This window comes from Thamnophis sirtalis, unplaced genomic scaffold (genome assembly GCF_051295495.1).
Source record: "Thamnophis sirtalis isolate CommonGarterSnake01/CBP01778 unplaced genomic scaffold, rThaSir2_p1.2 scaffold_3, whole genome shotgun sequence".
Lineage (NCBI taxonomy): Eukaryota > Metazoa > Chordata > Lepidosauria > Squamata > Natricidae > Thamnophis > Thamnophis sirtalis.
The window spans coordinates 173,802,855-173,826,195 of NW_028261383.1; the positions used below are offsets into that span (position 1 = coordinate 173,802,855).

A 23,341-nucleotide genomic window follows, 5' to 3' on the forward strand; every position below is an offset into this window, starting at 1 on the left:
ATTTTAGGTATGCCACGAGAATCGTACTGTAGAAACCATGGATACTACACACTGCTTTGCTACAAATTGTTTTATGAAAATGATAGTTGAGCCAGATAGAGGTATTAAGGTGCTTCTCTGAAAGACTGGGTTCTTAATGCAGGGGGTAATTGGCTCTGGCACCTCTAGTAAAGGCAGGGGAGAATTTTTCTCTTTCACTTGGCATCTTGCAAATACTATTTATGCTTAATTCAAAACTAAGAGGTGCTTCATGTGCAAAACTTTTCCTTGAAGGCAACATTTTGCCTTGGGAGCAAAGCAAAAACGGTCCAAACTTTGTGTTTTCCCTCTTATTTACTCCCTTTCAAGATTGTGCCACTTCACAACTTGGGCTACTTATGTTAAAGACAGCTTTACGTAGAAATAGCTTTGTTAGGCTTACATATTTAAGAGGGATTACAAGGTAATACGTTTTATGTTCAGTGCCTGGAACACATTTGACTTCTCGTAGCAAAGGAAATTGGACAGAAAATGATTTCATGACTAGAATCCCAAAGTATCTGATCCCGGTGCTCTTAATGTCACCTGCAGCTAAGGAATCTGCCTATTTAGCTGAGGATGGAAATAAAGACACTTTAAAAATGGGTTTCTTTCTTTTAAGGCTTCCACTATAACTTCTGGTTTATCAGACTGAGTGCTTTTACATGGAAGGCTGGGCTAAATGGGGAGCATGTAGAGGTTGGGCTAAAACAGAAGATACTGTTTTGACAGCTTCTGCCCATCCGTATCATTTAAAAGCCTACAGTTGTTTAACAGTCATAGACTTCTGCCGGGGAATATTACAGTAATATCATGAATTTGGATTCAAGAATCATTGGCTATTAGTGCTTAAATAAGTTCATTAGAAAGGACACAACCACCAAATTATTTTCACAGAGATGCCTATACCTCGCATAATCTTTCAAGATTTAGTCAAAAGGTGAAGAATAGCACTGGCGTAATTTTGCCCAGCTGCGAAATAAAATACCTTTTGCTGCTAATGGAACCCAAGTCTTCCTGCTCCGTTCTAAATTAGCTGTAAAGTCAAAACAATTCCAGCTGATGAACCATGAATCCGGTTGTTTTATAACGATCATTTGTGCTATCGCTTCGCAAACAGGAAGGGAATCTGAATGGCTGGTCCTTGCTTACGGTTTTGTATGCATTCAGTTATTTTCCGGTCCATTTGGCTTCCTATTTCTCAGCAAGTTGGCAATGAAGGTCTGTCTATCATTTTGGCCATTAGAGTTTCTGTTGCATTCCCTGTTCTAGTTATTCTGTAGTAACATAAAAGTGGGCTAATAGAAGTTTATGCTGAGATGAGTAAGCACCCTGTTCCATAGTGGTGTAGCACTTCCTATACCCACTTCCTAGCTTATTCCTGTACAGCAGGCAATCTTTGGACTACAAGCACTTGAAAAAAAAATATATATAACCCCACTCCAATCACCAGCACTTCAATGGCCTTAAGAAGTCAACAGTGGGGCGAATGATTCTAAACATTGTTTCTTGGTCAATAAAAGGGTAGCCCCCAGCATCTGCCAAAGCTAACTGTACTTTTAGTACCACTAGCTTTGCAAAGTAAGGCTTGAAAAATAAAAGGTATTAGCAAAACAGGTTGAGATAGTTAATGTTTGATGTGCCAGCAGAGTTCAAAAATGGCTCACTTAGGCTGGCTTCACACAAATAGCGTGGGATTTCATGACATGCCTCGAGTAATTCCGGGATTGGGCTAGAAGTTGCAAACGTATCACAATCGTCAGGAGAAGCACCAAGATGTGCTTCTGAAAGCTGCATCCCAAAACTGTATTCAGGGATGATAACCACGCAGCTCCTCCTGCTTGATACCCTGCTCCCCAAAAGTAGGGAAAAGTAGAAACAGAAAAACCTTGTAGCAGAACTTCAAATGTACATTAAACATCCATCAATTTAGACATATTTAATGTGAGGCTGATTTTTTTTTAAAAAAACATAACAGTGGGCTTGGATGAATTGTCCCAAGAGAGATTAGCACTGGACAATCTGAAGAATTGGTATGAGCTCTATTAGAAAATCTAGAGTGGCAGGCACAAGCTCAAGACGTTTCAACTGAAACCATGATGCTGAACTCTCCTTTTTTTCCCCTCTAAAAAGAAAATGAACCTGTAGCCAGAATTTTGCTGGGTCAGAAAGACGGGTACGGCAGATGGCACTTGTCCTAGTAATGATCATTATGTATACATCTATGGCAAACCAAACTTGGATACAATTAACAGCTGCACAGAGTGTATGCTGCCCTATTCCAAATAACACCGCACCATTGAATAGCTGAAGAAAGCCCAGTTGCATATACTGCACTGAGAAAATCCACTTATAAATTCAGCCACTGCCACAGAAAGCTTCAAGAATTCAATGCTGATTATTACAACAGAAACTTTTCACTCAAGCTGGAATAATTCTTGCACATTCCTGCCCCTATACCCAAGCGTTAGACCGTCAACTGTCCGAGCTTCTGGAATTCCAAACTCTTTTTGTGCCCAGCAGCCTTGAGTAACATTAAGACAGATGCTCAGCATCAAGGAACAGGCAGACACAAGGAGTCCCCCCACAATTATAACGACATTCAACCTGATCCAACCTAGTGGACGGAATGACTCACCGAGAATCGATTTCAATGGCTCAACTCACTCAGGTGGGCCAGAGGCTCTGCATATCATACTTCTGCCAAGAGGCAGAAAAGGCTAGGCCCTCGCTAAGAACTTGGGCCAATTTTATAATCTCGAAGCATGGGGTTTTTTTTGCATTCCCAGCAGCATAAGCTGGGACCATGCTTGGCCAAGCACATAAATTCCCTTCAAAAATCAGCCAAGGGCGAAGGAGTCCTTGACTTAAGCCAGTTTCAGACTAAAGAAACTGACCAGTGAAACCGTGATCAGACCCACTAACCAAGTACCCTCCCCTGCTACCAGGAATTAGGCAGGCTTTTCAGGAGGAGTGTTCCTGGGATCTTACTTGGTTCGTATTGGGTACAGGTAGGCCAGGGACGGGGGTTGGGGTGAAATGAAAGCGCATTGCATACCACTCGGAGACAGGGAACAGCACATCTTTTATCGCAGGGCAGCACAGCGCAGTGCAAGATGCACCCTGACTTCCTGCTGGCCACTTTAATAGTCAGTCCCTCCTTTATCTCTCTTTAACTGGAAGGCAGCGCTTGGACGAAGATGCCCCGTGAATCTGTCCGTGCCAGTTTCGAGGGTGGCTCCATAGGCTCGGCTGTGAGGCTGCTGGATTCGTTGGAGCTAAGAGACAGTTCTTGAGGCATCTCTTCATCGCTCTCCTCCTCCTCTTCCTCTTCTTCATCTAATCCAAAAGAAGAAGCCGTTACATCAACGGGAGGCACAAAGCCAAGTTAAGACCCTGAGCACCGAGGCGTTGAAACTTTATTTCCTTAGAGGTTGTCCATTAACCAAGCAATCAACTCAAAGCTAAGTATTCCTCCAGTCACTTCAGCCATAGAGATAAAGGTTGTCCCTACACTGTCAAAATTGCTAGACCTGAGAGATACAACAGTGGCTCATTCCTGCAGAGCAGTGTTTCTCAACCTTGGCAACTTGAAGATGACTGGGCTTCAACTCCCAGAATTCCCCAGCCAGGGATTAGTACTCAGGAGAAACAACAAATTTTTCACTCCAGAAAGGGGGGGGTTTGCAAATCCCCCATTTTTTTTTTAATTTTTATACACACACACATATGCACATACAGAGAAATAAAAATCACTTACTTTTTCTCAAAATGTTGATGCCCTTGCTGAAGATTGTTAACATCTCACTAGTTCTTATATGAGATAGCCAACATTTGGCAAGATTATTTATGTGATTTATTTAACACCCCCTCAAGCCTAACAGACTGAAGTTAAATATAAAACAGTACAAAATCAATTAAATTATTATATCCTTAATCTAATTTCCAATCTAGAGATTTAGATTGCATGCCAAGGACTTTCTGGAAGAGCCATGCTTTCACCTGCTTCCCAAAAAAAACCATGAGATCATCTTTATCTCAATGGACAAGATACTACAAAGAGTGGCGCAGTGGTTAGGGTGCAGTACTGCAGGCCACTTCAGCTGACTGTTATCTGCAGTTCAGCGGTTCAAATCTCACCGGCTCAAGGTTGACTCAGCCTTCCATCCTTCCGAGGTGGGTGAAATGAGGACCCAGACTGTGGGGGGCGATATGCTGACTCTGTAAACCGCTTAGAGAGGGCTGAAAGCCCTATGAAGCGGTATATAAGTCTAACTGCTATTGCTATTGTTGCAAGGCCTGGGCCTTCGGCAGTCTCAGCCACCTGCACTGCCTCGACTTCTGCCCCAGTGTTGCCACTGCCACTGAGAAATGTCACCCCAAGCAGAAACCATGTCCAGGAAGTCCCTCTGATTGCAAACCTATTTTTTTTCCGGGAGAATGCAACCCTATCAAGAGTCAAAGATAGCACAATCCTGGAATCAATAACCTCTGAATCAACAGACACTGTTTTATTTGGACCGAATGTAAGTTTGAGCAGAAGCGTTAAAAATACATCTGGATCAATGGTCTCTCTTTAATTCCACTCTCTGGGCTGAGTTTAAAAATCACGACATCTCCCAGATGTGCGGATAACTCTTAATTTCATACCTAGGAGCCAGACCTGTACATGGACAAGGGGAGGACTCATTCAACATTGTAAAGCCTTCCAGGAAATGAGGTATGGGGTAAATGCAGACCACCCAAAAGTACGCAGCATTGGAGTCTGGCATGTTTTGCATGCTACCCAAGCAGCATTCCCAAGCTTAGATAGCTGACATGGGCTCTAGTCAGTGGTGGGATTCAGCCGGTTCGCACGTATTCGGGAGAACCGGTTGGTAACTTTCTAAGCGGTTCAGAGAACCGGTTGTTGGAAGAAAACTTTGTTTTTCCCCACTTTACAGGGCTAATCCTGTAAGGAAGGCAGGAAGGAAACATTCTGGTGTTGTTTCTAGCCTAATCTTTATTGCCCTGCTTACAGAAACTGCCTCTCTGGTTAACCCTTATTACCATTGCAACAGCCAAGGCGAAGCGCCCATTGACCCTAGCAACATTGACTTGGCCACACCCACATGATCACATGACCGCCGAGCCCCACCTATCCAGCTGGTCATTAGGGCAGAGAACTGGTTGTTGAATTATTTGAATCCCACCACTGGTTCTAGTTAATCATTACATGAAACCCCATGGATACCTCTCTGCCGTAAACCGTCTTCCTTTTTCAGTCCTGGTGTCAAGAGCCTAAACCTAGACAACCAACTTGTACTGGAGCAGAATCTGTTTCAGGCATAGCTGCAAACATATCTAAATATGCCCCCCTGGACCATTTTTCCCCCCATACAAATGGAAGAAGCAATATTGACTCCCATTTGTAAAGTAAGGGAGTAATAATTCCAAACAATCTGACATTAAACAAACAAGTAACCCCTTAAAACAATTAACTCCTTAAAGTGCTGGAAAGTACCTTTATCAGGGTCCAGAGGGTTCAAGGAACTTGCCAGATTTGCAAACTTAAAAGAAAACAAAAAAAACATGGATAAGCAATTATGTTCTCCACAGCGAGACAAATTTGTGTAAGGGACAGATGTAGGAACACACAGAGCTGCATAGACATACATAATGCTTTTTTTAAAAATCCAGAATATAGTCATATGATTTTACCTTGATACCTTGCTGTACCTGAGTGTCCTGCATAAGAGATTCCACCGGCTACAAAGCACGAGTAATTATAGATGATTTTCCATCTGTAACTCTATTTTGGGTTTAGGAAAACGGACAGTGGAGACCCAGCCTGAGTTAACTTGGCATCTCCTATTAATCAAACCACTTGAAGTACAGAACTACTGCAAAAAAAATACTATCAGAACAGAAGAACTGAGGCTCCTGATTATATGGAATTTTGGTCTATATTCAGCTATACATCAGATTTATAAGGCAGCTGAATATAGACCAAAACCTCATATAATCAAATACAGAGAAAAGTATTTCTTTCATTAGGATACCAAGTGGAGGACAATCAGAATTTGCAGAACACTCTTTCTGCCAGCAATTCATTCTTACGTTCAATAGCCATAAGACCTACCTCTCCCAAAGGAGAGAGGGTAGGAAGGGAAAGAGGAAGATCAGGAGCAAAGGAGAGGTAAGGGAAGAAGGAAGGGGAAGGAGAGGAGAAAGGAAGAAAGTGGAGAAGGGAGAGAGGGTGGAAAGAAAGAGGTAAGGAGAGGAGGATGGAAAGGAGAGAAAGAGGAGGGAAGAGGGTAGGAAGGGGAAGAGGAAGAGCAGGAGTAGGAGAAAGGTACGGGAAGAAGGAAGGGGAAGGAGAGGAGGAAGGAGGAAAGTAGAGAAGGGAGAGAGGGAGAAAGGAAAGGGAAAGGAAAGGAGGCTGGAAGGGAGAGAAAAGGAAGGAGAGAGGGTAGGAAGGGGAAGAGGAAGAGCAGGAGCAAAGGAGAGGTAAGGGAAGAAGGAAGGGGAAGGAGAGGAGGAAGGAAGAAAGTAGAGAAGGGAGAGAGGGTGAAAAGAAAGAGGTAAGGAGAGGAGGATGGAAAGGAGAGAAAGAGGAGGAGAGAGGGTAGGAAGGGGAAGAGCAGGAGTAGAAGAAAGGTACGGGAAGAAGGAAGGGGAAGGAGAGGAGGAAGGAGGAAAGTAGAGAAGGGAGAGAGGGAGAAAGGAAAGGGAAAGGAGGCTGGGAGGGAGAGAAAAGGAAGGAGAGAGGGTAGGAAGGGAAAGAGGAAGAGCAGGAGTAAAGGAGAGGTAAGGGAAGAAGGAAGGGGAAGGAGAGGAGGAAGGAAGACAGTAGAGAAGGGAGAGAGGGTGAAAAGAAAGAGGTAAGGAGAGGAGGATGGAAAGGAGAGAAAGAGGAGGAGAGAGGGTAGGAAGGGGAAGAGGAAGAGCAGGAGTAGGAGAAAGGTACAGGAAGAAGGAAGGGGAAGGAGAGGAGGAAGGAGGAAAGTAGAGAAGGGAGAGAGGGTGGAAAGAAAGAGGTAAGGAGAGGAGGATGGAAAGGAGAGAAAGAGGAGGAGAGAGGGTAGGAAGGGGAAGAGCAGGAGTAGAAGAAAGGTACAAGAAGAAGGAAGGGAAAGGAGAGGAGGAAGGAAGAAAGTAGAGAAGGGAGGGAGGGAGAAAAGAAAGGGAAAATAAGGTGGTGTTACAACAAGAGGAAGGGATGGTAAACAAAGCAACCCAAACTGTATATTATAACCTATTAAATGAAATAATAAATGTACAAGAATGATAAATGTTAAAACACCTGTAACCAAACGACATGCTGTATGTGATGATGTTTTTTTTTTCTTTTTTGTGTTTTTTTTCTTTTTTGTTTTTGATTTTTCATTGTTGTGTGTATGTGTTGTCTATGTAATAATAATAATAAAAAAAAGACCTACCTCTCCCATAACAGCTATAGGAGTCACACCCTTGGCCTGAGCTACACGATGTTCTATCAGGTAGTACATATATTCATCATAGAGGAGGCGGATGAGATGAAAGGAGCCAAAGCTGGCCGCGCTTCGCAGGGTCAAGTCCCGAATCACCATGGAGCTGCAAAGAGAAGTAACCCAACGCTGCACATATCATTGAAGTAGAACCCCAAGGCTTGTTAATGGGTACCCAGGTACTTGAGAGACCGCCTGCTGCCAATTACCTCCCATAGACCCGTTAGATCGCACAGGGTCGGCCTCCTCCGGGTTCCGTCTACCAGCCAATGCCACCTGGCTACTACCCGGGGGAGGGCCTTCTCTGTGGCAGCTCCGGCCCTGTGGAACGAGCTCCCCGCAGGGATCCGGACCTTCACCTCTCTACAGGCCTTCCGGAAAGCCGTCAAAACCTGGCTGTGCCGGCAGGCCTGGGGTTGATGAGTTCCCCTCCCCTCTCGACTTGTATGGCTGTATGACTCTTGTGTATTTTAATTACGTGTATTGTGTTTGTATCCCCTTTTCCCCTTTTGAGTTGTTCGCCGCCCTGAGTCCCTCCCGGAGAAGGGCGGCATACAAATAAACTAAATCTTAATCTTAAACTAAATCTTAATCTTAATTAAGTCATTTACAGCTTGGGCACCAAAGAGCAGGTCCAACGTCTGCATCTCACCGTCCACTTACCTATAGAAGGACCACTTGAGGAGAAAATGTTTGGCAGCTTTGGGAAAGCTGGGGCTGCCATGATAAGGTTTTAGGACTTGGCTGACCACCCCGTCCAGCCACACCGCCCACTGCTCCAGAGAATTCTGCTGCTGCAGAGTCATTTTGAAGTCTTGCTCGAGCCGCTGTACCACACGGTCCTCACACCTGCACACCCACGAGGCCTGCTCCTTTGGAGGAGCAAAGAGAAAGAGAAAATTCTTCAATGCAATTGCTGCACATACACACACTCTCTCTCTCTCTGTGGATAAGCCAATGGCCAATCTGGTGGCTTAAAGAAATTAAAACACGTGGAAACAGAGCAGCCAAAGTAATTTGGTATTTAGAAAACAATAATACATCATGAGCTATTATGAAATATATTGTCTCCGCTTAAAGGAGATGAACCATCCAACGGCTCACTAACTCTAGATGTTCTAAAATTATTTGTGGGACTGGGGATCTTCCCTCCTCTCTTCCCAGAGGCCAGTCAGGCTGCCCACTGCCCCCAGAGGAAGAACAGCTGGTCCCTCTGCTCTGGAAGTCATTTCAGCCTTTTTCAATAGCCCCTTCCTATGACAGCTGGACCATTACAGGATGGGAAATTAAACATTAAGAAAAGGTGCCTGCAATATTGGAAAAAAGAAAATACACCATCAGAGCTAGATATAATCAGAAAAGTGTTGGCCTGTGTGGAAAACAGAGAGGCTCACTCTTGAACTTAAAAATAAAGGGGAATCCGAATATTTTGAAGTCTGGAATAGATTTTATGACTGGTATAAGACAAGGTGACAAGACTGGAACAAACTGTATATATTGTGATTGGACAGAAGGATTGATAATGTATTAAATAGGTTTAACTGTCAATGGTTGAAACTAGCTGTATATAATGTGAATGTATAGTCACTCCGACTTCACAATACTGCATTGTTTTAAATGTAAAAATAATAAAAATATATTGGAAAAAAAAAAGAATAGGTGCCTGAATTATCTGTTTTTCCCTTTCCTTATGTAATGTTTTATTTAGATTATAAAGCTGGCAGTATGGATGGTCTGGTTTTCACTCTTCTAAAAGTAATTCAGGGCTGAAGGGTGGAGTATAAACACTATAAAAAATGAGTGAGAAAACAACTTTGATAATGAGATTGATTTCTTTTGAAAAAGAATGCTAACCCAAATGGGCACAGTAAACTAAACCTTCTTTTTTTTAAAATTCTTTTTTTTATTGTTTTAGTTAAACAAAAACACACACAAAAAAAGAATCATCTTTCGTTACATCTTGTAGAAAGCGTATCGATTGGTTACAAATATATTCTGTGAGTTTTTTCCACCATCCTTACGTATACTTCATTCAAATCGAGTTGTACATTTTAAGTCAAGAAAGAAAAATTACGTATTTTACTATCCCTGTACCACAATTCTCATTTAATTACCATTATTTAAACATGTTTTTATCTAGAATCATTTATATTTAAAGACACAACCACCTACTGGCATTCATTTGCAGTTTCAATAGATCTCCAATAACGTTACACCTTTATGACATGTTCTAAAACAACTTCAGTTAAGTAAGATATCTAAGCATTCCCCCCCCATAACACACCTGTATATATCATTATATATTATCCATTAACATTTCTTTGTTATTATTGTAGTTGACTAAAAGTTATTTACTGTTTATCTCACCTCTCCTCTCCACAGACCCACACAATATTACACCTTTATAGCCATCTTTAAACAATGATTTATTAATAAGATTTGTAGGTCTTTTCCCTCAATCCCAAATTAATTAGTTACGTGCTAAGAAAATAAACGTTAAGCATCTAAGACAATCTAAGAGATGTTAACATTTCTACTTATCAATCACCAAAAGAGCTGTTGCCCCCCGTCTCGAATGGTATGACTGTTGTGTGTTTTTAAATTATGTATTGTTATGTTTCGTCTTTTTATTTTCTGTCTGTACCCCCCTTCCCTGATTTGAATTGTGAGTCGCCCTGAGTCCCCTTTGGGGAAAAGGGCGGCATATAAATGAAATAAAATAAAATCAATCAAATCAAAAGTATACATTAACATTTCTATAAACTAAACCTTCTTACGTCTCTATTTGAAGCAACCTCTATATTGGCTACTTAGTTCACTAAAATTAACTGAAAGGGAAAAAAAATATTTGTGATAAATAGCACCCAGCCCATCTGAGTCAACAAGAAAAGGAAACATTTTTAGTTTCTAGCTGCAAATGGAAAAGGAAGAAGGAAAAAAAAAACCAGCGTGGCCAAATTAGGGCATAACGACACACGGATGGTTACCTGGACATTTGCAAAATCAACCCGGTTGAGATCACTCAGCATCTGATTAATTTGAGCTGTGTTCTGCAAAACAGCCCGGGCAGCCTGGGCAAGATGGTTCAGAGAAGTGTACCGCCGCAGGGTCTGGGCAAAGGCACTTGCTGCAGCCACCTGAGAAAGAAAAGACGAATGACGTGGTTCCACCACAAAACCGCGGATGACAAAATCGCGGTCGTCAAAAGCGCGCATTTGACGTCATCACAGCGCGACGAAAACATCGCGCTGTGATCGAAAAATGTAAAAATAAAGCGAAAACCTTACCCTAACCCCCCCAAACCTAACCCTAAACCTAACCCTAAACCTAACCCTAAACCTAACCCTTAACCTAATGCTAAACCTAACGCTAACCCTTAACCTAACCCTAAACCTAACCCTAACGCTCTAAACCTAACCCTAACCCTTAACCTAACCCTAACCCTAACCCTAACCCTTACCTTTATGTGAATCGGCTTGCTTTAATTTAATTTTTATTTAAATTTTTAAATTTTTTCGTCGCGCTCTGATGATGTCAAATGCGCGCTTTCGTCGATCGCGCTTTTGTCGTCCGCGGTTTTGACGGGTCACGGAATGACGTAACTTTTCTCGCACCCTTCTGCTTGGCGAGAAGGAACTACGGAGCTCAGAGAACCACTGCAAAATAACCACAGTAGTGGTAGCCATGGCTAGGAGGGCCTTTCATAGCTTTGGTCTGTGTAGCAGTTGCGCCCATTCCTGGATTGGGGTGGGTGGGTGGGGGGTGTTACTTATAAATTACTCGTGCTCTTGTGATCTCCAAATTGCAACCTGCTCTTCCTGGGGCTGCCCTTGAAGAGTGTTTGGAAGCTTCAGCTGGTGCAGAATACGATAGCGCAGGTGATGAATGTCTTTGGGGTTTGGGCCCATGTAGCACCACCACTCTGCGAATAGCGTTGGATTCCAGTGTGTTTCTGGTGACATTCAAGGTACTGGTAGTTATCTTTAAAGTCCTTCATGGCTCGGGACTGCGTTACCCCCAATTGTTTCTACGCATCTCACCAGTAGAAGAAGCCTGCTCCAGATGCCTTCAATTAAGGAGTATTGGCTGGTGGGACTCAGGAGGAGGAACTTTCTGCCATGGCAGCCCCTTTGGAACATCATTCCACCTGAGATCAGGTAAGCCCCAGTTCTGCTGGCTTTAACATTTGATTCTGTGCCTAGGCGTGTGATAAAGCTTGCCTTTTGGTTTTGCTAATAGCAATAGCAGTTAGACTTATATACCGCTTCATAGACTTTCAGCCCTCTCTAAGCAGTTTACAGAGTCAGCATATCGCCCCCAACAACAATCCGGGTCCTCATTTGACCCACCTCGGAAGGATGGAAGGCTGAGTCAACCTTGAGCTGGTGAGATTTGAACAGCCGAACTGCAGTCAGCTGAAGTAGCCTGCAGTGCTGCATTTAACCACTGCGCCACCTCGGCTCTGTTTCTAAGAGTTAAGAGTTATTTTGTTTTTATTTTATTATTAGAGAGCCGAGGTGGCGCAGTGGTTGGGGTGCAGCACTGCAGGCCACTTCAGCTGACTGTTATCTGCAGTTCGGTGGTTCTAATCTCACCGGCTCAGAGTTGACTCAGCCTTCCATCCTTCCGAGGTGGGTAAAATGAGGACCCGGATTGTTGTTGGGGGCAATGTGCTGACCCTGTAAACCGCTTAGAGAGGACTGAAAGCCCTATGAAGCGGTATATAAGTCTAACTGCTATTGCTATTGCTATCTATTTTATTGTAAGTCACCAAGTCATTTATGTGAGATGGGTGACTATATAAATAGATCAATCAAATCAATAAATAAACTCCAAAAGAAAGTGGGAAGAAGAAGGTGGCATTCTAGCTTCAAGTATACACAGCAACTGTTAGTGGAATTATCTATCAATCTCTCCTAGCACAGACCTCAATTTCCCCCCAAAAAATATTAGAATCTCCTATAAGGAGGAGAAGGAGAAGAAACCAACTCAAACTGTTCCACACTTCCTGCCCCACAACTTTTTGCTCTTCGGCTCACCTTCACTCGGACCATCTCTTCTGGAATATTCATCATCGCGTTTGTCAACCAGCTCTCCAAACTTTTTGCAAAGTTTCGGATTGCTTGTGTCAAGGCACCTGGAGCAGAATTGGAACCACAACAATAATTTCACTCTAAAATAGGCACTTCCACAGTTGTTGTTGTTCTTATGGATCGACAGTTGACCTAACCGCTTTCTTTTCTACTAAATTAGACTGTTACCCCACCAATCACAGAACATGGGATTTAAGCCCACAATGAGAGAAAGCATCAGTTTCAGGGAGAGTCTTTCCAAGAGCTGAAGTCTCTCCACCCACCACTGGGTTACCCTGGGGGTTCCTCTTAAGCCATTATTGGCTGGAAAAAAAATGAGCTGTGCGCAGTAAGCTTACTCGGAATGGGCCGGAGCACTTCTGGGATGAGAACCTCTACCAGGCCCTGGTATAGCAAGTTGTCACAGTCTTTAGTCCATTTGAGAACAGGCTCATACTTAGACAGGATCACCAAGCAGTTCTTTGGGAGACGCTTCTCTGCTTCATCGTGGCTAAAATGTCAAACATGCATTACGCCAAATTAAAAAAAAAAAACATCACCAAATTACAGCTCATTTTCTCAGAAGCCGGCATGACACTCCCTGTAGTTCTTCTAAGGAATAATCAATGAGTAGGAAAATTTGTTTCCAAGTCAACATTCCTTTTGAATGAGAGCCGAGGTGGCGCAGTGGTTAGGGTGCAGTACTGCAGGCCACTTCAGCTGACTGTTATCTGCAGTTCGGCGGTTCTAATCTCACCGGCTCAAGGGTTGACTCAGCCTTCTATCCTTCCGAGGTGGATGAAATGAAAACCCGGACTGTTGGGGGCGATATGCTGACTCTGTAAACCGCTTAGAGAGGGCTGAAAGCCCTAGGAAGCGGTATATAAGTCTAACTGCTATTGCTAATCTCACCGGCTCAAGGTTGACTCAGCCTTCCATCCTTCCGAGGTGGGTAAAATGAGGACCCGGATTGTTGTTGGGGGCGATATGCTGACTCTGTAAAACCGCTTAGAGAGAGCTGAGAGCCCTATGAAGTGGTATATAAGTCTAACTGCTATTGCTATTGCTAATCTCACCGGCTCAAGGTTGACTCAGCCTTCCATCCTTCCGAGGTGGGTAAAATGAGGACCCGGATTGTTGTTGGGGGCAATATGCTGACTCTGTAAAACCGCTTAGAGAGGGCTGGAAGCCCTATGAAGCGGTATATAAGTCTAACTGCTATTGCTAACTGCTATTGAAGTTAATGTTTTATTTGCCCTGACAACAATCTTTTCACAATGGAATCCACTAATATCTTTAGGTGTTTAAAAACACCTTTTTTGTTGGTTCAAGGTTGCGGTTAACATTTGTGGAAAAAGAGGGCTGTAAATTGAACGGGCCACCTCGCACACACAGGGGGAAGAAATGACAACTTTGCAGTAATACTCACATAACTATAGGGGAGGTTTCACTGGGCTGGTTCAAATTATATCTCCAAAAGGTCTTCCAGAGTGTCTCTACCAGTGTGAACTGCAGGTTTACCATCACATCGACAATAGCCTGCAGAGAAGCAGCAGTTGTATAATCCACTGCATATCAATTTCAATTCAATTTCAATTTACTTTATTTGTATGCCGCCCTTTTCCCTGAGGGGACTCAGGGCGGCTCACAGTTCAAAGGGGGGGGGGGGAATAAACAAACAAGTTACAAACATGAAAACCATACACCGTTAAAAAGCACAACAGTCATACCATTCGAGTGGGGTTGCAAGTCTTTTATTTTACGTCTTGCAGTGGAAAAGCTAAATTTAAACTTAAACCCCTGAGTTTCAGTTTCAGTTTCACTTTATTTGTATGCCGCCCTTTTCCCTGGGGGGACTCAGGGCGGCTCACAGTTCAAAGGGGGGGGGGGAAGGACGAACAATTTACAACATACAGGCACTACGTCATTTAAGAACTCAACAGTCATACAATTCGAGTAGGGGTTAGAGTCTTTAACCCCAGGCCCGCCGGGACAGCCAGATTTTAAGGGCGGCGCGGAAGGTCTGGAGGGTGGTGAGGGTCCGGATCTCCACGGGGAGTTCATTCCAGAGGGTCGGAGCAGCCACCGAGAAGGCTCTCCTCCGGGTAGTTGCCAGTCTACACTGGCTGGCTGATGGAATTCGGAGGAGGCCTAGTCTATGCGATCTTATCGGTCTAGAGGAGGTGATTGGCAGTAGGCGGTCTCTCAAGTCCCACGCCTTACCTGACTGAGTCCAAGCAACACTTCTCCATGCTCACTGACTTTCTATTTCCCAGACTATTTTTCCAGCCTGCCACTGGCTAAGAACTTTCTCTACCAAAAGACTAGGCTCGCTCATCTTGTGGAATTTTATTTTTTTTTCTGGCGGCAGCAATCCCTTTTTTAAACCAAATCCATTCAACATATTTAATCACGTCCAACATTGATTGCGAAAAAGGATCAGTTAGAATATCTAAAAGATTTCAGGTTGCCTATTCATGCTCTAATGCAGTGTTTCTCAACCTTGGCCACTTGAAGATGTCCGGACTTCAACTCCCAGAATTCCCCAGCCAGCGAATGCTGGCTGGGGAATTCTGGGAGTTGAAGTCCGGACATCTTCAAGTGGCCAAGGTTGAGAAACACTGGCTTAGAGGATGCTGGCTGGGGAATTCTGGGAGTTGAAGTCCAGACATCTTCAAGTGGCCAAGGTTGAGAAACACTGGCTTAGAGGATGCTGGCTGGGGAATTCTGGGAGTTGAAGTCCGGACATCTTCAAGTGGCCAAGGTTGAGAAACACTGGCTTAGAGGATGCTGGCTGGGGAATTCTGGGAGTTGAAGTCCAGACATCTTCAAGTGGCCAAGGTTGAGAAACACTGCTCTAATGCCTCATTTGGGCTTCTCCAATATGATCCGTGACATACCTCACAATGTTCTCGATACAGCAGCTGGAAAGCCTTCACATCTTCCGCCCCGACACCCTCAGGGAGATTCTTCCCTTGTAAGTCCAACTCTGTAAAGTCAGGCAAGCTGCGAGAAGCATCTGCAAAGAGGAAGGAAAAGTCAATCCGACAAGGTCAACTAAACCCCAATGAAACATCTGCACTTTTCTATCATTTGCAAGTGAAACTATTAGGGAAAATTTGGGCTTCATTTGCACTCTGATTTTATTTTCTTGAAATAGGTGGAAAATTGGAGCACTGAGGTCTACCGTTTCACTGAGCCGAAGTGGCGCAGTGGTTAGAGTGCAGTACTGCAGCTACTTCAGCTGACTGTTAGCTGCAGTTTGGCGGTTCAAATCTCACTGGCTGAAGGTTGACTCAGCCTTCCATCCTTCCGAGGTGGGTAAAATGAGGACCCGGATTGTTGTTGGGGGTGATATGCTGACTCTGTAAACCGCTTAGAGAGGGCTGAAAGCCCTATGAAGCGGTATATAAGTCTAACTGCTATTGCTGCTATTGCTATTACCACCGCAGAAATACCGCAAAGACAGCGACATAAAGGATGGTACATATTCTCTTCTGCCTCCTACTCATTCATTTCATTTCATTTATTAAATTTATAGGCCGCCCAATCCCGGAGGACTCTGGGCGGCTTACAATGAAGGAAGAAAAAAGAAAAGCAAAATAAGTAAAAAAATAGTTTAAAATTCACAACACACATACGTTCTAATCGGGGCTGGACCTTAACACTAAGGTCAACAGCCCCAGGCCTGCCAGAACAGCCAGGTTTTAACGGCTTTCCTGAAGGCCATGAGAGTGGGTGAGGTCCGGACCTCTGGGGGTAGCTGATTCCACAGGGTCGGAGCAGCCACAAAGAAGGCTCTCCTCCGGGGGCCCGCCAGCCGACACTGTACTCTAAGTTCTCAGTGTCTCAAGCCTCATTCTTACCTAAGAACTGCTGGTATTGTTGTACTTGGGCACTGATATCAGATAGCCCCGAGGCCTGTTGCTGCCCCACAGCTACTCCGTTGGTCATGCCCTCCATTTTCTGAACAGGTTTGAGCCTAAAAGACAAAGTAGCTTAGAGTCAAGACATTTCAGAGCACAGTAATAGTGAGGAAAGGAAGGGAGCGTGCATGGCATCAGGACAGGTAAGCAGTGGTGCCCTACCAAAACTATATTCAAAACTGGATGTAGGTAGAAAGGAAGTTCTTCTGAGAGTGCACAAAATTTAAACCAAAAGGTAGGGGAAAGTACTAATCAGAACCTTCCAAAGACAAATGATGGAGGTTACTACAAAACCAGATAGTAGAGAAACTTAAAAAGTTCCAACAGAAATCTTATACCACCAATCCAACTGGCCCCATATTAGATTTTTAGAGCTGTGGGTTAAGTTTAAACGTATCTTCACAACCCATGAATACGTCCTCTGTCACTGAACTCTGCATTTTTCCTGCACAATCTCCTACCGTTGCTTCTGAGAAAAAGGCTGTTGCCGCATGGCCAGGTGTTGCTGGTCCTCCATGAGCCGCAGCAATGGGGAATTGGCTTTGATGCGCAACCCATAATAGTGGTATTTAGAATTCCCTCTGAAAGGAAAAAATGAAAATAGAAGCCTGTATATAAATCGATTAGACCATAACAAACCGTTTACTTTGGGGAAATGTCCCTCCTGCCAAATAAACTCGGTAGAATGGAAAAGACAACATGAAGACATTCTAGCCAGTTTTGAGAAAGGGAGGCAGCAGGTGGGTTCGAATGCTATTATGAATAGGGGAAGCTTGCAAGGTAGCTTACAGATAGGAAGGGGAAAAAAACCCTCTCATTTATATGTTTAGACCAGTGTTTCTCAACCTTGGCGACTTTAAGTCCTGTGGACTTCAACTCCCAGAATCCCCCAGCCAGCACAGCTGGCTGGGGGATTCTGGGAGTTGAAGTCCACAGGACTTAAAGTTGCCAAGGTTGAGAAACACTGGTTTAGACTAAGAAGAGAGAAAATCTGGAGTGAGAGAGACTAGGATGATCCCCAAGAAAAGACTACAGAATAAAAACTAGCATTCTAAGGAGCTGGCAAGGGTTAGGGTTAAGGTTCAAATTAATCATCTATCTTGGATTCAAGATCTTGGGCAAGTAATTTTTTTTCCGGTCCTTACCAGCTTGCCCCTCTGTGAAAGCAGTATGTTGTGATCATTATGGAAATATGTAAGGTAGCCGTTATTTGACAGTACCTTTAACTTTTTCACAAAATTCCAAGACTGCTAAAAATTGGGGACCAATAAATTCAATAAAAGTTTATGAAGTATTTTAAGTATTCCAAAAAACATGCTATTGTTATTCATGCCAAATTGCCTAGTGAGTTCATGAACTGGAATGAGATTTGAACCTGCATCTCTTCAGCCTTGGAGACTTGAGGAAATACCGAATCTGTTCACAGAACATTTAACTAGTTATTGAATTAAACTTTTTCTGCCTTAGCATCAAATACTATACTGTAAACTGATCAAATAACCGTGGGTCACATGCAAAGCTAAGGCATACAGTAATAAAGAATTTAAAATTAAACCGATTAGGTTGTCCTGTGTGAATGCAGCTGCTAGGTTTATCTGATTAATTATGTTTTGGGAAGCTAGATAGTATTATTCCCCGTAATTACATACAATCCATGTTTTATAGCTAATCCAATTCCTCCCAAAACAAGTGCTTGTTTCAATATGTGTCCTCCTAATAGTTGCCAGTATAAAAACAGAAACACAAATTTAACATTCCCTCCCCCCGCCCTTATATGGGGAAGTCATACTGGTTACACACCAGAGGTGGGTTCCTACCAGTTCGCACCTATTCGGTATAACCGGTTCGTCAAATCTACCGAACCGGTTAGAAGAGGTTCCACCAGTGGACCCGGAAAGCAGGCCACACCTACAGAAGAGGTGCCAATTTTTTTTGAATTTGGTCCTTGGATATGATTATTCTACACTATCATGCTCCTATTTATAAAACTCAGTGCCTCTGTGAAAGGTAAGGATGACTCCTGCGTTTGTGGTGCAATCAGAACATTGCGTGGGTTGAAGTTGTTTTAACGCAAACCAAAGATGCCTTTTAAAAAACAAGTTGACATCCTATTCTTATGCAGGCCAGTGCTGTGTGAGAGGTAATTTAAGGTGGTTCTGACAAGTGTCGTCGGCATCTTCATATCCGGTCACATGGGCGGCAAGCCACTCCCATCCGGTCACATGGGTGGCAAGCCACTCCCATCCGGTCACATGGGCGGCAAGCCACTCCCATCCGGTCACATGGGCGGCAAGCCACTCCCACAAAGGAGGCCAACACCCACAGAGTAGGTTCGAACAATTTTTGAAACCCACCACTGTTACACACCCTTCCATCTGTTTACCTGGTTCCGAGCCGGCGAGTTCGGAGTCCCATAAATACTGAGCGGATTAGCTTTCCAAAAGATGCTGCATTGACTGGCTCCAGTTTTTGCTCCTGACAATGCAGGAGGTAATGGCAGTATAAGGTACTGCGAGGAAGACTCACACCCTCAGCAGTCTCATAGTTATCCAGCAGCCACTGGACCTAGAAAGCAAGAGGAATGCAATTCACAGGTCCTTCAAGTTGCCTCCCAAGCCTTTAACGCAGTGTTTCTCAACCTTGGCAACTTGAAGATGTCCGGACTTCAACTCCCAGAATTCCCCAGCCAGCATTCGCTGGCTGGGGAATTCTGGGAGTTGAAGTCCAGACATCTTCAAGTGGCCAAGGTTGAGAAACACTGGTTTAACGTTTCCTCCTTCAACTCCCACCACTGCCCATCCCCACCCCCTCATTTCTACCCTTTCAGCTGCCCTGCACTTCTGCACCCTGAACTCCCACCACCAGTGCCAATTTCTGACTAATCCTAAATAACTTTCTCAATGTTCTTTCAGTTTCAGCTGAAATTTTTTATTACTTTTATTTTGATCTGCTACCCGCTCATTTCCAAAACAAACTTTTTTTTTATTTCCGTCAAAATAACTCTTGCGTTTTGCCTGCCTGTAACAACTGTTCGTGGCTCTCTTTGAGTATAATATATTTTGCCTTTTCTATGCATGTCGATAGATTTAAACATTTAATCAATTTCATTTCATTTGGGAAGTCAATGTGAAGAGATTTATGAATTATAATAGTTCGAAAGAGAGGCAGAGAAAAGAGAAAAAGCATTTTGTATACTGTTCAATTTTATGGAGGTTCTCAATCATCCAGGTCATTGTTGTCCCAAAGGTGATCCCCCCCCCCCCGCCAAAAAAAGGCAACTGGACTTTCTTGAGTTTTTTTCCCCTTTGAAAGCATTTTACTTCTCATCCAAGAAGCCTCTTCAGTTCTAACCGATGGAGAATGGAAGGTTATATTTATATTCTTTGAAGTCATCTAGTCATTAGCACTAGAGAGCTATATGAATCCTTTCCCCAACAGTTAACTGGAATTGAAGAAGCTTCTTGGACGAGAAGTGAAATGTTTTCAGAAGACAAAACCAAGAAAGTCCAGTTACCTTTTGGAAAGAAAAAAGTACTTTTGGAATACTTTTTCAATTCTTATGTAACGAAAGTTAGGCAAAAAAACTAATTCTAACAATTAATTCATGTCCCCCTTTTGGCCTAAAAGAAAAAGGCATGAAATCTGAGCTATAATCACAGACACAAAAATGTTACCCTTGTTCTTATCGCGTCATCTTGCTTCCCCCATGAATCCATTGGGAGATTATAAACAGATTCAGAATCTTTGGCTGTTGTAAGTAAAGTCTCCCAAAGGGAGGCACCTTAAGTGAACTCCCAAGACGGCTGCAGATCTGGGTAGCAGAAAAACCTAGCCGCAGCAGCCGTACTTTCCATTACCTCCAAAAATATATATATATACTCAGTTAGCATAATGTGCTGTTCTGACCTCCCTCGTCCTACACCAAAAGCACGCCGAGACAAAGATACTTCAAGGATTTATTAACACACAGACAGGAAATCCAGCACAGACCAGTCCTTGGCAGCAATCCAGCCTGCCAAGCTAGACACGAGTGTTCTCCAGCTCTAGTAAACACGTTGATTCCTGCGACGAGCGTGTGCAAAGCCATTCCTTTTATACTCTTGAGAGGAGCCTAATTACTACCAGCTGAGTGCAATTATCTCCTGTAACTGTGCAACTGTTCCTTACGCCTATTAGCCCTCCGTTGCCGGGCATCCAGGACCAACTCCCTTGTCTCCTCCCCACTGCTCCAATGCATGACGTCAGGATCACACTCCCTTGTCTCCTCCCCACTGGTCCAAGGCTCAGGCGCCTCCTGGTGGCCAACCAGCCTCTCTGCACCCTGCTCGGAGTCGGAACCCTGTCCAGGGTCCTCCACATCCTCCAGAGCCGACTCAGAGGGCCCCTCGCTGTCGGGAGTCTGGTGGCAGCTCCAACGGCTCCTGCTGGGCCACAACAATGTGCTATCCATAACTTGGTCTGCTCATTTATTTATTCAATGTGTATGGCCACGCATCTCGCCTGAAGGACTCCGGGTAGCTTACTCTTTTGGGGAGTTGAGGGTGTAACCTAACAATAGCCCAACACTCTTGCAGTTGCATCTTTTCAGAGAGACTAGCAAAACACGAACACCAAGCTGTCTTTTAGAGCAGTCTGCCCACAAAACATTGCTTTTTCCAAAATATAGGCTTGGAAAATCACTGCATTAATGAGACTAGTTGCACTGGCAGCAAGAAAAGAAACGTCCCGTTCCTTTGAATCAACAAGCAAATATTCCAGTGGAAACTTACCGTTGCGGGCGAGGCCCGGGTGGTGTGTGAATAGGACTGGCTGGAACTTCCCAGCATGTAACCTCCTTGAATCACGTAGGTCCCTGTGCTGCTGCTGCTGCTGCCACCAGTTCCTCCTCCGCCTCCTCCTCCTCCTCCACCACCACCACCACCACCACCACCTCCGGTAGTGCTGCCACCACCAGCACCATTTCCTGCTGCTGCTGGTGCTCCTCCCCCTGCTCCTCCTCCTGCTGCTGCTGCTGTACTGCTGCTTCCATTTGGATTGGCTATTATTTGTCCTCCAGAAACATACATAGGTACGGAGCCGCTGCTGGCCACTGTTTGTGAGGATGCTGGGCTGGAGACTTGCGTTGGGGTGCTTTGGGATTCATAGTAATTTGCTCCAGTGTTCTGAGTGTAGAGAGGGGTTTCTGTGTAAGGGTAAGTGTTGGAGCGTCTGAAATGGAAGAAACACGGTCAAATAAGCACAGGCACACCTTAGGGGGAAAAACAGCAACCTAAGAGGAGAAAACTACATATATCCAGAATTGTATGACAGACACAGCACAGTATATAGCTAGTGTAGGAATTAAGAACGGTCTCCTTTAAGAAACTACCTCATGGGAAATGCAGGCAGAGACTGCCTTATGGGAAATGTAGTTCCATGACACGTGACCACATCTCTGTTTCTGATTGGCCACCGGGGCATCTTGCCCACATGCAAAGTTTATAGCCGGGCAGTTCAATTGCTTTTGTGAACAAAATAGTAGCATTCTGCATCTCCACTCAGCATGGGGATAAAATCATCATCTTTTTACACTACGTGATGGGACAGATCATGGAAAGTACAGAAGAATCTTAACACTGAACTGTAAGTTTTGCTATTAAGGATGCCTGATAATAAACGTGATCTGAAAGATATTCCCAAGCGTGGAGTTAACTGGCTGCCCGAGCAGAACCTCATTGACCGGGGCAGAACAGTAAAGAGATGTTGTATGATTTGCTCCCATCCAGAAGCTCCTGAGTAAATAAGACGTTGAAGTGGAATCCCAAACTCCGTTTGCATTTTAACTGAGAAAAGCTGCCAGGATTTCCCCATCCTCCATTGCCCGGAGCAGAACAGACACAGAGGAGGAAAGTTCCAGAAGCAGGAGATTTATTCTTTTAAAAGTTTCTGTAAAAATACCAATAATAGCATGCATATCAGGCATCCTGTTCCTGCCAGGTTTTCTCTGGCATGTAAAGGGCATTCCTACTCCAGCCTATCAGATACAACTGGGGCACAATAATTGATGTATTAAGGTAGCATAAGATTCTTTCTTGAAATATTTTCAGTTCCAGCTTTTGTTGGAATAGGGGTTATCTCTACGGTTTAGAAATAATATGGAATCCGTTGGTTCGGACACAATACGGAAAGACTTTGCCATTGTGTGGAAAACTAGAGCGTGCCATTATTTGGAGCAGTGGCTTCGTCACCCTGAATCTGACCAATTAAATTATTAGGCTCAAGCTTCAGGATAGCATAAGCAGGACAAGCTTGACTTAGCTTTAGGTTTAAGTTTATTAGATTTATGTGCCACCCTTCTCCCAAGGACTCAGGGCGGCGTACAACATTAAAAGAAACACATACTACTAAAGTTTAAAAAAAAATTAAATAGAATATCCCAAACCCAATTAAAATTGACAATGACATTTTTATAAAAAAATTCGAATTAAAATTAACAGTGATCAATAATTTATTTTGCTTTGTTCAGGACAGGCTGGCTTGCTGGAAAAGCCAACTTTTTAGGGCGCCTCAGAAGGACCGGAGGTCGGAGATTATACGAAGCTCCGGGGGCAGCTCATTCCAAAGGGAAGGGGCTCCCACAGAGAAGGCGCTCCCCCTGGGGGTCGCTAGCCGACACTGTCTGGCCGACGGCACCCTGAGGAGGCCAACTCTTTGGGATCGCACTGGACGGTGGGAGGCTACCGGTGGCAGTAGGTGGTCTCGCAGGTACCCTGGGCCTAAGCCAGGGAGCGTTTAAGGGTCATAATTAGTACCTTGAATCGCACCCGGAAGACAACCGGCAACCAGTGCAGGCCGCCTAAAAGGGGTGTAACATGGG

General features: G+C 44.1%; 1 protein-coding gene across 3 annotated transcripts in view; it reads right to left on the bottom strand.

Annotated features, from left to right (window-relative positions):
- Nucleotides 1-3,084: 3,084 nt before the first annotated feature.
- RFX1 (regulatory factor X1) overlaps nt 3,085-23,341 on the bottom strand; it is a 56,058-nt gene continuing 35,801 nt past the window's right edge. For all 3 annotated transcript variants that reach the window (XM_087710979.1, XM_087710977.1, XM_087710978.1), the window contains 13 exons: nt 21,255-21,693; nt 18,869-19,050; nt 16,947-17,066; nt 16,426-16,541; nt 15,460-15,578; nt 13,989-14,098; nt 12,919-13,070; nt 12,527-12,624; nt 10,475-10,624; nt 8,151-8,359; nt 7,440-7,593; nt 5,522-5,567; nt 3,085-3,357 (listed from right to left, as the gene is read on the bottom strand). In XM_087710979.1, the coding sequence (XP_087567105.1) occupies nt 3,191-3,357; nt 5,522-5,567; nt 7,440-7,593; nt 8,151-8,359; nt 10,475-10,624; nt 12,527-12,624; nt 12,919-13,070; nt 13,989-14,098; nt 15,460-15,578; nt 16,426-16,541; nt 16,947-17,066; nt 18,869-19,050; nt 21,255-21,693 (2,062 nt within the window). In that variant the 3' untranslated portion in view covers nt 3,085-3,190. The remainder of the gene's footprint in view (nt 3,358-5,521; nt 5,568-7,439; nt 7,594-8,150; nt 8,360-10,474; nt 10,625-12,526; nt 12,625-12,918; nt 13,071-13,988; nt 14,099-15,459; nt 15,579-16,425; nt 16,542-16,946; nt 17,067-18,868; nt 19,051-21,254; nt 21,694-23,341) is intronic.